This window comes from Letharia lupina (genome assembly GCF_014066315.1).
Source record: "Letharia lupina isolate WasteWater1 chromosome Unknown contig_20, whole genome shotgun sequence".
NCBI lineage: Eukaryota > Fungi > Ascomycota > Lecanoromycetes > Lecanorales > Parmeliaceae > Letharia > Letharia lupina.
The window spans coordinates 1,375,582-1,388,804 of record NW_023502989.1 but is presented as its reverse complement, the minus strand read 5'-3'; the positions used below and the strand labels follow the sequence as shown (position 1 = coordinate 1,388,804).

At 48.6% G+C, this 13,223-nt stretch overlaps 6 protein-coding genes across 6 annotated transcripts; 2 read left to right on the top strand and 4 right to left on the bottom strand.

Annotated features, from left to right (window-relative positions):
* Positions 1-305: 305 nt before the first annotated feature.
* Positions 306-2,447, top strand: HO133_005237 (uncharacterized protein; the record flags this gene model as incomplete). The annotated part of the gene is made up of 2 exons (XM_037296148.1): positions 306-587; positions 636-2,447. The coding sequence occupies 2 exons, from the start codon at positions 306-308 to the stop codon at positions 2,445-2,447; spliced, it is 2,094 nt and encodes a 697-aa protein (XP_037148846.1).
* Positions 2,448-2,571: 124 nt separating this feature from the next.
* On the bottom strand, positions 2,572-3,652 carry HO133_005236 (uncharacterized protein; the record flags this gene model as incomplete). Its single annotated transcript, XM_037296147.1, has 2 exons — positions 2,572-3,096; positions 3,161-3,652. The coding sequence occupies 2 exons, from the start codon at positions 3,650-3,652 to the stop codon at positions 2,572-2,574; spliced, it is 1,017 nt and encodes a 338-aa protein (XP_037148845.1).
* A 1,527-nt stretch (positions 3,653-5,179) lies between these two features.
* HO133_005235 (uncharacterized protein) lies at positions 5,180-6,310 on the bottom strand (the record flags this gene model as incomplete). Its single annotated transcript, XM_037296146.1, has 1 exon — positions 5,180-6,310. One exon carries the CDS (start codon positions 6,308-6,310, stop codon positions 5,180-5,182), a length of 1,131 nt encoding a protein of 376 aa, XP_037148844.1.
* A 965-nt stretch (positions 6,311-7,275) lies between these two features.
* On the bottom strand, positions 7,276-9,077 carry HO133_005234 (uncharacterized protein; the record flags this gene model as incomplete). The annotated part of the gene is made up of 2 exons (XM_037296145.1): positions 7,276-8,555; positions 8,903-9,077. 2 exons carry the CDS (start codon positions 9,075-9,077, stop codon positions 7,276-7,278), a joined length of 1,455 nt encoding a protein of 484 aa, XP_037148843.1.
* A 726-nt stretch (positions 9,078-9,803) lies between these two features.
* On the bottom strand, positions 9,804-10,629 carry HO133_005233 (uncharacterized protein; the record flags this gene model as incomplete). The annotated part of the gene is made up of 2 exons (XM_037296144.1): positions 9,804-10,123; positions 10,437-10,629. The coding sequence occupies 2 exons, from the start codon at positions 10,627-10,629 to the stop codon at positions 9,804-9,806; spliced, it is 513 nt and encodes a 170-aa protein (XP_037148842.1).
* A 1,210-nt stretch (positions 10,630-11,839) lies between these two features.
* On the top strand, positions 11,840-13,220 carry HO133_005232 (uncharacterized protein; the record flags this gene model as incomplete). The annotated part of the gene is made up of 2 exons (XM_037296143.1): positions 11,840-12,061; positions 12,123-13,220. The coding sequence occupies 2 exons, from the start codon at positions 11,840-11,842 to the stop codon at positions 13,218-13,220; spliced, it is 1,320 nt and encodes a 439-aa protein (XP_037148841.1).
* Between the last annotated feature and the right edge of the window lie 3 nt (positions 13,221-13,223).

Genomic DNA, 13,223 nt, shown 5'->3' with positions numbered 1-13,223 from the left:
TTCACGCATGTTGTGGACAGATGCCTCTGATGATCAGGACATCTGCATACGAAAAAAATCCCGTCACCACAAAATGCTAACAAACATACTCGATACTTTTCAACACAAAAGTCCTGCAGAGCGAGTCGCGTGTCGTTGTTGAGTCATGTGAAGTGGTGGGTGGTGTTGCGTGATGCTCCCGCACCCAAGGGTGGGTCCAACATACCTAGTGCCAAGCATCCGATGTTTCACCGTCTAGGAGTTCGACAATTCATGAACCTCTTTCCAACCAGGAACTTCGTGTTTTCAGACCCTAGTCTCCCAATATGGCGGGTACTCAAATCTATATTAACGATCTCTCCGAGCACTTAGATGATAAATTGACCGTCTCGTCGACACCGCAGAGGTCGACAGCGCTATCCAACAAACTATCTGGCGTTCTCTCCGTATCCTATGCAGACTCTGAGATCAGAGATGCCCTACGTAGTTTGGATGAGAAAGAGATCAGAAACACAGCAGAGACAAGGCGGAGGCTGCGACTCGATGTCCAAAAAGAGGTCATACAACGAAATAGATCCGTTGTCCATGAATTTGGTCATGTTGCGGAGGTTCGTCCGGTTCAACGCCTTTGATTGCTTTTGCTGAAGAGGCGTCAGCAATTGAAACGCATCGGCACTGCCATCAACAGTCTGAACAAATGCTGCGAGGATATGCGTCACCATGTGACGGCGGCTCGTCATGAAAGCGCACCTGTACTTAAGGAAGCCTCCACGCTTTTGGTCCAAAAGCAGGAATTAGAGACAAAAAAGCAGTTGCTAGATGCCTTCAACAAGCATTTCATCATCTCAGAAGAAGATCTACTAGTCTTAACAGGTGCGGCTGAGGCTGTGGATGACACTTTTTTTGCAATTTTGAAAAGAGTCAAACAGATCTATGTCGACTGTCAAGTCCTACTTGGGACCGAGAACCAAAGGCTTGGGCTTGAGCTTATGGATCAGAGCTCAAGAAACCTCAATATCGGCTATCAGAAGCTCTACAGATGGATTCAGAAAGAATTCAAGACGTTGAATCTAGAGAGTCCACAGATCAGCTCCATCATTCGGCGTGCCCTGCGAGCACTTGCAGAACGACCAACGCTGTTCCAAAGCTGTTTAGACTTATTTGCGGAAGCTCGAGAGGGTGTCCTGACTGATGCCTTCTATTCGGCGTTGACCGGTTTATCAAGTGAAAACGATCAGAACCCAATGTCGAAACCAATTGAGTTTTATGCCCATGATCCCCTTCGCTATGTGGGTGATATGCTTGCATGGACTCACTCTGCAACTGTATCTGAGCGCGAGGCTTTAGAATCACTCTTTATATCTGACGGAGACGAAATAAGCAAAGGTTTCGAAGCAGGCAGGCACGCCGAGCCTTGGTCGACAGGCAACGACGAGGTTTTTGACGGACGCAAAGCGCTGGGAGAGCTCGTCAACCGCAACATAGCTGGAGTAGCAAGAGCGCTCCGTCAACGGATAGAGCAAGTTCTTCAGAACCATGAAGACGCAGTGCTACTGTACAAGATTGCTAACCTCGTCATATTCTATCGCGTCACATTCATCAAGCTGTTAGGCCCGAACTCTAGTCTGCTCGAAACACTATCTTCGCTAGAGCAGTCTGCCCTCCGCCAATTCCGGACTCTCGTGTCCGACAATGTCTCCGCAATACAGGCAGACATTGCAGCACCCACCCCAGATCTGCGGATACCCGACTTCCTAGATGAAACGCTCACCCAATTCACCACCCTCCTGAAAATATACGACTCATCTCTCACCCCAGCTTCTTCCCGCGTCGCAGGTTTCGAGCCCATCATCTCCCATGCCCTCAACCCATTCCTTTCCATCTGCGAGAAGATGGCCAAAGAAACCAACGAGCCCTCCGCCAGCATTTTCATCGCCAATTGCCTCTTCGCAGCCAGAAATACCCTCTCCACTTATGAGTTCGTCCAAGATCGAGTGTCGGAATTGAAGGAGCAACTCGCAAGCCTGACTTCCAGCCTCACAGAATATCAGCACGCATTCTTTCTCCATACCTCTGGGCTTCATCCGCTGCTCGTCGCACTAGCGCCTACAGAAGACACTCCGGATGGTCTTCTTAAAGTCCCTACGCTTACACCATTCCTGCTACAGCCACTCACCAACGCCAGCCAGACTCTCGATGATTTTCTACCCTCAGCGCTTATGGACGCAATGGAGACTCTCAAGCGTTTGGGTAACACCAAATTGTCACAGGAGGTGACGGCGAATGCGGCTGAGAGGTTCTGCCAGGACTTTGAGTTTGTGGAGGGGAAGTTAGCAGCGGTCGATGAGTTGAGGGAGAGTGCTGTGCACGAAGCTGGAGAGGAAAATGAAAAGGAAGAGCAAGAGCTGGTGCCACTGAGGTCGCTATTCCCTAGGACGAGTGGAGAGATTAGGGTGTTGCTTAGCTGATTGCCGCCTTTCATTGAAGGGCGAGGTATATGCTTTATTGTATGGGAAAAGCCCATTCGTGGATACACCCAGAACTCCCAGGCTCACCACCCCTATTCTCCTCGTCTTGATTAGAGAATGGCCGTTATCGACCCACACACCACACCTCCACGCCCACCACCTCGAACTTCTCCCCCTCCTCGCTCAATGGCTCATTCCCAAAGGTCATGCAATGACCACTGATTCCTCTCTCCAGCACTCCATCCAACCATAAACCATATTTCCCATCCCCGCCGCCCACACTCAGGTAACCTTGTTCGCAGAAAATCAGATAATCATTCACGCCGCTGTACGGAAACGCCTTAAATCGTATCAGATCCGGCGTCGACGTTCCACTTGCGCTTGCAGTGTTGTTAGCGTCACTACTCCGATCACCGCCATTCGTTGCAGATGATGGTGAAAGATGTGATGAAGAATGGGAATGGGCTGTCGGGCTCGCGATCGTGGTACTCCGGCCCATGCTCTCGGTATCGGGCGCCGAGGGTGGAGGCGGGAGATTGGAGAGGAGAGAGGAGGAGGGAAGGATGGAGACGCGCCAGAGGAAGCATTCGCCGGTGCCGTAGAAGGAGGAAGTGGGGTGTGGGGGAGAGGTTAGGTAGGCGCCGAAGATCTGGCAGAACCCCCCGTTAGTAAGGCTATCAAAGGGCGTAGGACGGGGAATGGAGGAGACCTACCCCGCCGGCGCCATCTTGCACCACGAGAACGAACGAAGCATCTCGGGGTATTTCAGGCGATGCGCACTTGTTGTAGAGTGTGCCCAAGCTGACGCCGTCTTGCTCAAGGCTGTACGCTAGAGACCACCGCTCCGCGAGTTGAAGACGCGGAGGTAGAAGCAGCCGGATCTCCTCGGCGACAGTTCTCGACAAGATTGTAGAAGACGTAGAGCCGGAGAGCGCAAGGGGCGTCAAGGGCGGGGGTTGGAATGGCGATGCGGTTCGATGCGGGGGTGTATAAACGCCATTCGGCATGTCGTTTGCTGGATCTTGGTCGGAGGTGTGAGTCTGGAGGCGCGGGACGGCGGAGCGATTGGGAGAGGGTTCGGTCAGGCGCCGATAGAGGCCAGAGACGACGTGGGAGACGGGGTAGGATAGGTAGGAGGTGGGGGTTTGGGATGGGGAACGTGAGGAGGGGCCTGTTGTGGAGGCGCTTTTGGGGGTGGACGACATTGGTCAGGTCAATTGACGTGGAAGGGCATTGTTATGAAGATTTATTGTATTGGACAATTGTGAGGAAAGAACTGTCGCGACCAGGACGAGGCCAACATGCAAGAACGTCGATCTTAGGGTTTCGGGAGCTGCACGGTGACGTCGGCAGCCGCTGTTTTGGTTCCACGCTAGTCTCAGTACTCAGACTCTATTCGGAAGGGTTGGTGGTAGTGATAGGTCGGAAAAACCATTTTTCCGGGCCGAAATTTCGTCATACCCTTCCCCTAGAGTCTGAGTAGGAAACCCTGGAATCGCTACATTGACCGTTATTTTATATGGGATCCTCACCAAAATTGACCGAAATAGAAAATAAGTAGTTTCTTTTATATATAACTTTTTACTACGCACTCTAATAAAAAAAAAATCTTATAAAATAACTATTTAAATATCGTAGAATTAGATTTTTTTTTTCGATTTTCAATAAAATATCTTAAATAATTATTTTTAGAAGATTTAAATTAGAGTTTTAAAAACTATACTTTTAACCCCCCTCCTATTCTTTAACGTGTACCGAGAAAACCTCAAAAATAATCCTTAAATATTCGTTATATTTATAAGTTTATTTAAGAATATTATTATAGAATAAGCCAGGCCAGTTTTTACAAATTTATATTTATTAAATATTTATTTAATATTTATCTATTTAAGCTATTATCTTAATTAATTTATTACTTAATTTATAATTTTAAATTAATATTTTATAATTTATAGATATAAGTAAGGATATATAAAGTTTTATTAATAATATTTTTTAATTTATTTAATTATTATATTATTTTAAGATTTTTAGAAAAAAAGTTAAAAAGCTTAATAACTTTAAAGACTTCGAACTTCAAATTTAGAAAATTTGATATATCATTATTATATATACTAAGAATATATTTATAAATTTTTATAAAAAGTGATGGTTCGGTTATCGAGTAATAATATATCGAAGTTTTAGATTATTAAGTTTCTTTAGAATAGTTCCGAGGTAGCTTTAGGGTAGCTCGCTCCGGGTCAGAGCTACCCCGGAACTTAAGATATTTTAAATAAAAAAACTAAAAAGCTTAATAACTTTAGAAATTTCGAACTTCAACTTTAGAAAATTTGATATATTAGTATTATATTCATTAAGAATATTTAAATAAATTTTTATAAAATATGATGGTTCGGTTATTAAGTAATAATATATTAAAGTAAAATAGCTTCGGGGTAGCTCGCTCCGGGTCAAAGCTACCCCGAAACCTACCAATACTAACATATACCCAGGGGTGAATATCTCATATCAGCCAAACCACCAAAAAAATGAGGCTTGGCAGGGTTTCCTACTCAGACCCACTGCGTGGGGCCTTTCTGAGACTAGTTCCACGCCAGTCAAAAATCATTGTTTGATATTCCCAATATAGCGGTACTCGGGTTTCATGTCCTTTGCCATCCGAACCGAAAGCTTGTGCATTTTAGGATGACATGGCCTAGCTGGCATTACTTTCGCTGTGCGGCGCCTGTCTACCCTTTTACCATCCGATACCCAGAACCATCTTCCCCTTTCGAGGCCTCAGCGTCCTCGTCTTCGACTTTCCCGTCCAAAACCTCGACCTCCACGTTTTCTTCCTCCAAAACTTCGCTATCTGCCTCGTCATCTGGATCTCTGATGTTGGGTTTCAGCACTCCTCCTTTCCTCTTGGGCATCACCTGAAGAAATGCTTTGCCCCAATCCCCCAGCTCGAGCCAGCGGAGCATGATCTCCGCGACGTGGTTGGTAGCTAGAACGAATCTGCTTGCCATTTGCATATAATCCCCAATTGGGAGCTTTGCCGTTCTCATGCCTCTGTCCATGGCTCTCTTGTAGCAAACACCTTTGTGTCTGTTGCGGTCCACCAGACCTCCGATGATGTATGTGCTGTACGGTCGCAACTCGGTCAATGTATCAGGACTGTCGCTTGTCAAGTACACGACTTCTCCAGTTTCGTCTTGCTCGTGCGATGTCTGTGGTGAATCATCCTCCTTGGCTAAAGCACCCGCAAGCTTCCCGCCACGCTCTCCTTTCATCCACTCTTTCGCCTGCGTGGCAGCTTGCACGAAGTCACCTTCCAAAAACCTGACATTTTTCCACGAACGATAGTGGCCAGCGAGGAGACCGTCAAACCTTTCCTTCAGATGTCCCCCGAAAGAGCTGACGGCAAGATGGGCTTGCAGTGGAGCTTTGTGATTATCAGAATAGCATCGCGTGACCTGAGAGCCTAGCGACTTGAGCTCTTTATCCATCATTAGATCGTCGAACCCGCAGTCAAGGACTAAAGTGATCGGAAGCTGTGTGTACTCTTGCCGGGTCGATTTCTTTGGTTCCGTAATCTGCTCTTGTCCGTTTTCACGAGCCGGTGTTTGGTTGGTAGGGGCAGTTGGCGCAGTTCCTTGACGGGCAGCCCGCTTGCGTTGTTTCTTCTCGATTTGTTTCTCTCGGCGCTTTTCTTTTCGCTTCGCCCGATTCGCTTCCCATTCCTGGTCGCGCTTGAGTTTCTTGAGTTTATTCTTCGATAATGGCAGAGCCTTATCATCTCCGGACTCTGTGCTAAGCGGATGATCCATTTGAGCAAGCTGCATAGACTTCAAAGACGAACTATTCGCCGCTGCTCTCATGATCACTCGATGGTAGGAGAAAGAGAATACTGAAACCTTGACGCTCATCAAGAGCGAACATAAAAGTAAAGGGATAGCACTGCTACTTCGGTGCCTTGTTCACCTTCCAATCCTGAAACAAGCAATGCTCGAGTACTGTTGTATGGTGGCAATTTTGGGGTCTCCACTACAAGATTCCGTGCATTGGAGACAGCATGCCCAGAAGTAGTGCTAAGGAACGAATGAATATCTCGGCAGGAGGTTCTCTCTGTTGAGCAAGCTGTCCCTTGAATAGGCTTCAAATGCGATAAGCGGCCGTTGAAGGATTACTTCCAGGGAAGGTGAAAAATTGATATAGGACTAGGATTGATTTTAAGGTACTCGTAGGTTCCCCGCGAACGCCGAGTAATTAGCGTGTGCAGAAAGCTATGGCCTCGAGAAAATCGCGCCCCCTCACCGAGCACTCAAAAGTCGAATTTTCTCACATACCCGCCGAGTCCACTTCTTTCTTCGTACTATCTGAAGCTTCTGTGATTCTCGGTCAGCCAATCTTAGCTCACGCAGTCAAAAACATCAGGCCTGATGATCAGAGACAATCACAGCATGTTATTTTGGTCAGTGCCATCATCGTCCCTCCATGATTGACAAGTTATTATACATTTGGATCTCCCAGCCTTGGTCTTCGATTTGCATGATTTGCATCAAATCTGGAGATACTGGTTCAATCTCTCCCTGCAAGAGATGGCTCCGTACTCCAAGGAAGTCAAGAGACTCGGCAAAAGACCCTTGGCCAGACCCATGATCCCAATGCCTGATACTCTTGCAATCGCAACGCAAGCTACAATAGCAGCGAGAACAGCATAGCTCAACGCTTGCTGGATTCTTCGCTTGAGAAGGCCCCTTGGAGTGTACGCGACGTCCCAATCATGATAGTTAGGAAACATGCAACGGAATGTGAAGTCGGTCTGCGAGCGCCTGCAGAGATGTCATTCATCAAACCAGTAACACGACCAAAACATGAGCATAGGGACATACGGATACATGGTAGAATTCCAGCCCCTCTCATCTTGGTACCAGCTAGTACACCCTGGGAAGACGGTCTTTTTCAGCTCTCGCTGGATGTCGGCTGTCCACTTGATCTCCGCGTCCTTCTTGGGCTCTACGTAGAGTGCATTTCCTTTCAGCACGGGCTCGACAATCCTCAGGATGTATTCCGTGATATTTTCGGACTCTAGAATAAGCGATGCGTGCCCATTTGCGCTGTTGGGGCCAGTGGCGATGAAGAAATTTGGGAACCCGTCCATTGCAGTTCCCATATATGCCTGTGGGCCTCCACGCTCATCCCAGACGTCGTGCATAGATCTTCCACTGCGGCCGTACACGGACAGAGGATGAAACCAACGAAGAGCTTCGAAACCATTGGCTAGAACAATAATATCTGCATTGACGCGAGCATCTTCGGCAGGCTTGTTGGGGTCGCCAGAATTGGTACCAAGAACCACGCCGTTTGGCTCAACACTTTTCAGAGGCCGATTGGTGAGGTCAAAATTGGGCTTGCTCATGGAGTTTAACCAAGCGCTGTCAAAGACTCGACGCTTGCAGCCGTAGCTATGATTGGGCTTCATAGTAGTGTGGAATTTCTTTGGTATGATGCTATACATGCGCTCAAGCGTGGAGGCTTCAATTTGGGCGCGCCACTTGGCGTTCTTTTGCTGAAAGACCGTGAGCCAGATCACCTCCACAAGTAAGTATAGGGAGACACGAATGAGGTAACCCAAGAACGGGAAGTATCGAAATACCATCGGAGCATAGCGGGCATAGTTCGCCTTTCCGAATGGCTCTGTCAGCCTTGGCATGACCCAAGGCGCAGTTCTCATAATCTGTGTGATGGACCTTACGTTGAAAGGTTCCTCGAAAAGGGACGGAACGATTTGAGCGGCACTACAACCTGAGCCAACAACGACGACATCCTTTTCTCTGAAGTCTGTGTCATCTCGCCATCGAGCAGAATGGAAGATTTCCCCTCGAAAAGTCTCGCGTCCGGGAATACTCGTCGGCCAGGCATTAGGCTCGACGAGAATCCCAACGCAACTTACTACAATCTTTGCTCGGACCTTTTCTTGCTTGAGGTATACAGATTTCATGCCCAGCTTGGCAATCATTTCTCGTCGCTGGGCCTCGGAGAGATCCCCTGTTCCAGGTGCCAAGTACGATAGAGTAACCTCCCATTCTTCTTCCCTATCAACATACCGGAGCTCTGTGACATCTGTTTCTCATTGGATCTTGTCTGTTATTTGATACCTGGCGGCGACTCCATGAAGATATTTGACGAAGTCCGGTCCTGTTGGGTACAACGACTGGGACGTATAGAGAGGTGCGAAAGAGAAGGAGTAGAGCGCTGAAGGTCTGATATTTGTTGTCAGAAGTATGCATGACAGCGATCTGGAATAGTGAACCTACACATCGCAAGCCTAGAGGGTTTAAATCAGTTTCGTTCCACGGTCCGCCCATTGTGAATGAACTTACAACTCCCGGGTAGCGATTGATCCACCAGGTACCTGAGCTTCTGCCTTAGCCTTACAAGTATAACAAATGCCCGTCAAGGGGGCTCACCTCCGATGCCCGACTGGCGATCGAAGATCCTGAACTGATCAAAGCCGAACTTCTCCTTCAAGCGGCAGCCCATGGCAAGTCCAGATTCACCAGCGCCTATTATGAGTACAGGATAATGCGTGAAAGCATTCTTCTGATACCCATTCTCAACCCTAATGCTATCGCCGAAAGCCATCTGGATAGTTGAGCGAGAGAAAGAGGAAATAGAACAATCAGACAAAGACCTCGTAAAGGAAGTGATTGTCCGCGGTAGAATGGGCCGAAGAAGACCTGGTTGGGTGGCGAAGACAGGCACAGAGTGCAAAGCGTTGTATGCTGAGAGCAAGGACGGAAGGGGACCTCTGGAGTTTCAAACAGCGCTGCCTGCAGGCAGCCTCGCGGTGACATCTAGCCGCCTTGGGAGCCCGAACTCGAACAGGCCGTAAGTTGCCAACCCTGGGCCCTATTCCCCAAAAAGGTCGTGAATCTTACATAGATAGTCTTTTATACAACTCCAATATCTGATTACTTTGCTTCGCGCATAGTCTTATGAGTGACAGTTTATTGCTTTTGCAACTACAAGTGGGGGCGTTCTGATTCAAAACTGGAAGATATCGACTCGCGTTCTCTTTGTCTATGGATCTATCTGATACTTTCTTACTCTACGCCGTTGGCTTTGAGGGAGGCCTGGACAGAATCGCTTTTCTCAGCTCCAAACACACTCAATTTGGAGATGAGGATGTTGAAAACAGCGACCTCAGCCTTGGACTATTTCAAAACCAGCATGGAATCTCCACAGCCACAAGTGAATCAACACCGTAAGTAAATATTAGCTCCTCGAGTTCGATGCCGTTCTCAGGTATAGACAAGGCACTCGAGAGCTTTTTAGATAGTGCGTGCGCAATGATCTCCCCTGCAATTATCAACGAGTTTGCGACTCCAGCAATGCCGTGAAATCGACGGTGGGCTTAGATGTCTCAGCATCATAACCAATTACCCTGTCCGCCAAGCCGAGGGTTCGGAAGAAAATTCTCGACATCCAGAAGATTTCCGCCATAACTTTGGACTTAAGGGGCGCAGGAGTGCTGATACCAGTTACGATCTGCGATTCCGAAGCAGAACAAAGAGGGGGATTGGGATTGCAACAATGATCGAGCATGGGAAAGGACTCGGTCTGATGGATCCCTTTATAGCCAGCAGCTCGCAGCGAGTCGTTGACTCGCTGTCTCTCAGCAGCGAAACCTACCGCTAACATCAGCCCTAGATTTAAGGAGATACTCTTCTCACCAAGCGACATGCGATAATCAGCGAGCGAATCTTAACAAGTGTTACCCGCGGCATGATCGCTTTGGCCACGACATCCAAAGACTCCTTTGGTTGAAGGTAGAAGGACGAGAAAATGTGTTCCATTTGGTAGATGAGCATGTGTGTTGAACGAGCCTTGGACGTTGGGTTGAATAATAGCCTTGAAAATCTCTACGTCCATATTTTCGAAAAGCCTGTCCTGGCAATACCTTGGAGTGTGTAGCACATAATGGAGGGTCGCAGAGCTTACCTTGAGCAGTATTGATCCTTGAATGCAGCCCTTGATAGGTGGAAATCTCTTTGAAATGTCCTAGTGTCGCCACCAAGGCCCTCTCATCAGTGATGTCGCAGGGCGGGGCTACCACTTCAATACTTTTCGCCTCCAACTCTTGAAGTAGTGTCAACGCAGCCTCTCCTCCAGCCCCAGATCGAGAAAGCAACATGAAGTGTCTAGCATTTCTTGTCCCCATCCACCGAGCAATGCTGCTTCTGAGTCTACCAAGGCCGCCGGATATCACATAAGTTGCGTTCTCGTCAAAGTACCATGAAGGCCGAGTACTGGCACAGTCTGAATTTCGCAATCAACCATAAGCCCAAGAAAATTAGAGTGTTTTACTTACCGGTATCAAGCAGCCAATGAGTCTTGAAGCACTATCTGCTACATACCACATAGCAGATACTGTAGGTACGAACTACCTAGCCGGGAGTAGGCTTTGGGATCGAAACCGGGTGCAAATGAAGAGAGCGTGGTACTTGTTTTGAAGGCCTTTCAAGAGAACAGTGGTACACATGAGTGAGTGAACTGTCTCAATTGCATTTCGGGCTCAGATGCATGCCAAACGGAAGTTTGCAGCTGAGGAGAATGCACTCTAGTGACAAGAGTCTCTTACCCACTCAAGAGCCCCGCCGAAACAGGTAGCGGCAGCACAGCAACTGACGGACACATTGACGAAAGCATTGAGAGACCAAGCGCCTGATATGGGTTGCTATGTCAATGAGGCCGATATCAATGAGCCAGACTACCAACGGGCGTTCTGGGGAGACCATTATGACCGATTGCTACAGATAAAAAGAACAGATGGATCCCGAAGGGATATTCTGGTGTAGTGTCTGTGTTGGAGGCGATGGGCAGATCTGTAGATCTTGAAGCAGTCAGTATTAAAGAGCCAAAAAGTTTCAACGAGAGCGTCCCCGGCAGGAGCATATCAATTCCACGAAAGACTCAAAAGTGAAGTTCCACCCGCATGATTGATGGCAAAAACATGCCAAGGTTCTCATGGCAAAGGACACAAGCGAGGCAACTCAATACCTCAGCCTCTTGGAACCGTACAATGCCTTCAGGAATGCCGACTCCTTGAGCCAATGCCGATGCCGCGGACTGCAAATTCCACGCTCCTTCTAGCCAGCCCCGTTGATCCCATCATGGTCATTGGCAGTACCTGCGGAGAATCTATGCCTTCTACTTTAGGTGTTTCAGCCCTAATAGCTGCGGCCCGCGGGGAACCTTGTGCGGCGGCGCGGAGAAAATCAGACGCGCCCTGGCGCGGGGCTGCAACTGTTATTGCATACACAGACTACAGTACACTTCAGCATCGACACATGGTCACAGCTTGTCCTTTAAATTATTATTGGTAATCATATATTTCTTCGACGATGTCCGAATCCTCACTTTCCGATGGCGCGCCTTCGGAAGTGGTGCTAGAACAGGCTTTGCGGAATGCAGTCAGAGAGGTCTACCGGAGTGGGGATCTGGATCAACTAACAGTCAAACGAATACGCAAATTTGTGGAAACAGATCTCGATTTGCAAGATGACTTCTTCAAGAATGACCCTGCGTGGAAAGGAAAAAGCAGAAACCTTATTCAATCTGAAGTAGTACGCGTTCAATCAATCTGTGTTCTCTGATCGCGTACATTTGGCTGACGAGCACTCTCAGGACAGCCAAGCCGATGCCAATGCCAATGGTGAACAGCCCTCCTCAATTCCGTCTCCACGCGCACCTCCCAAAAGCAAAAGGGCACAATCGAACCTGCCTAAACCACAGAAGCCGAATCGGGATTTTCGAGGAACGAAGCGCGCCTCCAGCGAGAAGGCAGGACCTAACAAGCGTCAGAAGAAGGAAACGCTTGATCCGGAAGGCTCTGACAGTGAAGAGAAGGAGGCACCGAGAAAGAAGCCCATACCAAAACCGAAGAAGCGCGCCTGCAGTGAGAAGACAGGACCGAAAGAACGTCATCAGGAGGAGATCTCGGATTTGGATGGCCCTGGTAGTGAAGAGCAGGAGGTTCTCAGCACGAAACCCGTGTCCAAACTAGGGAAGAGTACCTCGAGCCCTTCTCCAGAGCCGGAAACCATCGAGAAAGCTGATCAAATCTCGAATCACATCAGCGGCAACTCGAAGGCCAATGGAAAGAAAGCTGAGGCATCGGAAAGCGAGATGTCCGAGGTCCTTGATGAGGCGCCCAAGAGAAAGGGCCGAAAGCGAAAATCGGGTTCCGCAAAGCCCAGTGCGAGTACTAATGGAGCGAAAGCAGACGCATCGGACAGCGAGATGTCTGAGGTCCTGGACGAAGCTCGCAAAGCAAAGGGCCAGAAGCGAAAGTCGGATTCGGCGAAGCCTAGCGCGAAGAAGACGGAAACCTTGAAGCGCAAGAAGTCCTCGGAACAGTCTACCGACCCGGGCGCGGAGGAGATCAAGCGACTTCAAGGATGGTTGATTAAATGCGGTATAAGGAAAATGTGGCACAAAGAGCTGGCTCCATATGACAACTCCAAGGCAAAGATCGTTCACCTCAAAAAGCTGTTGGCTGACGCTGGGATGACGGGAAGATACTCCGTTGAGAAGGCCAACCAGATCAAGGATGAGCGAGAGTTACGGGCCGATCTTGAAGCTGTACAGGAAGGGGCCAAGCAATGGGGCAAGGCAGAGGCTGAGGGAGAGGATGAAACCTCGGGTAGGCCGAAGAGGCGACTGGCAAGAGGTCTGCAAGAACTTGCTTTCCTGAACGATGATGACGGCGAAGAGACCGACTAATTG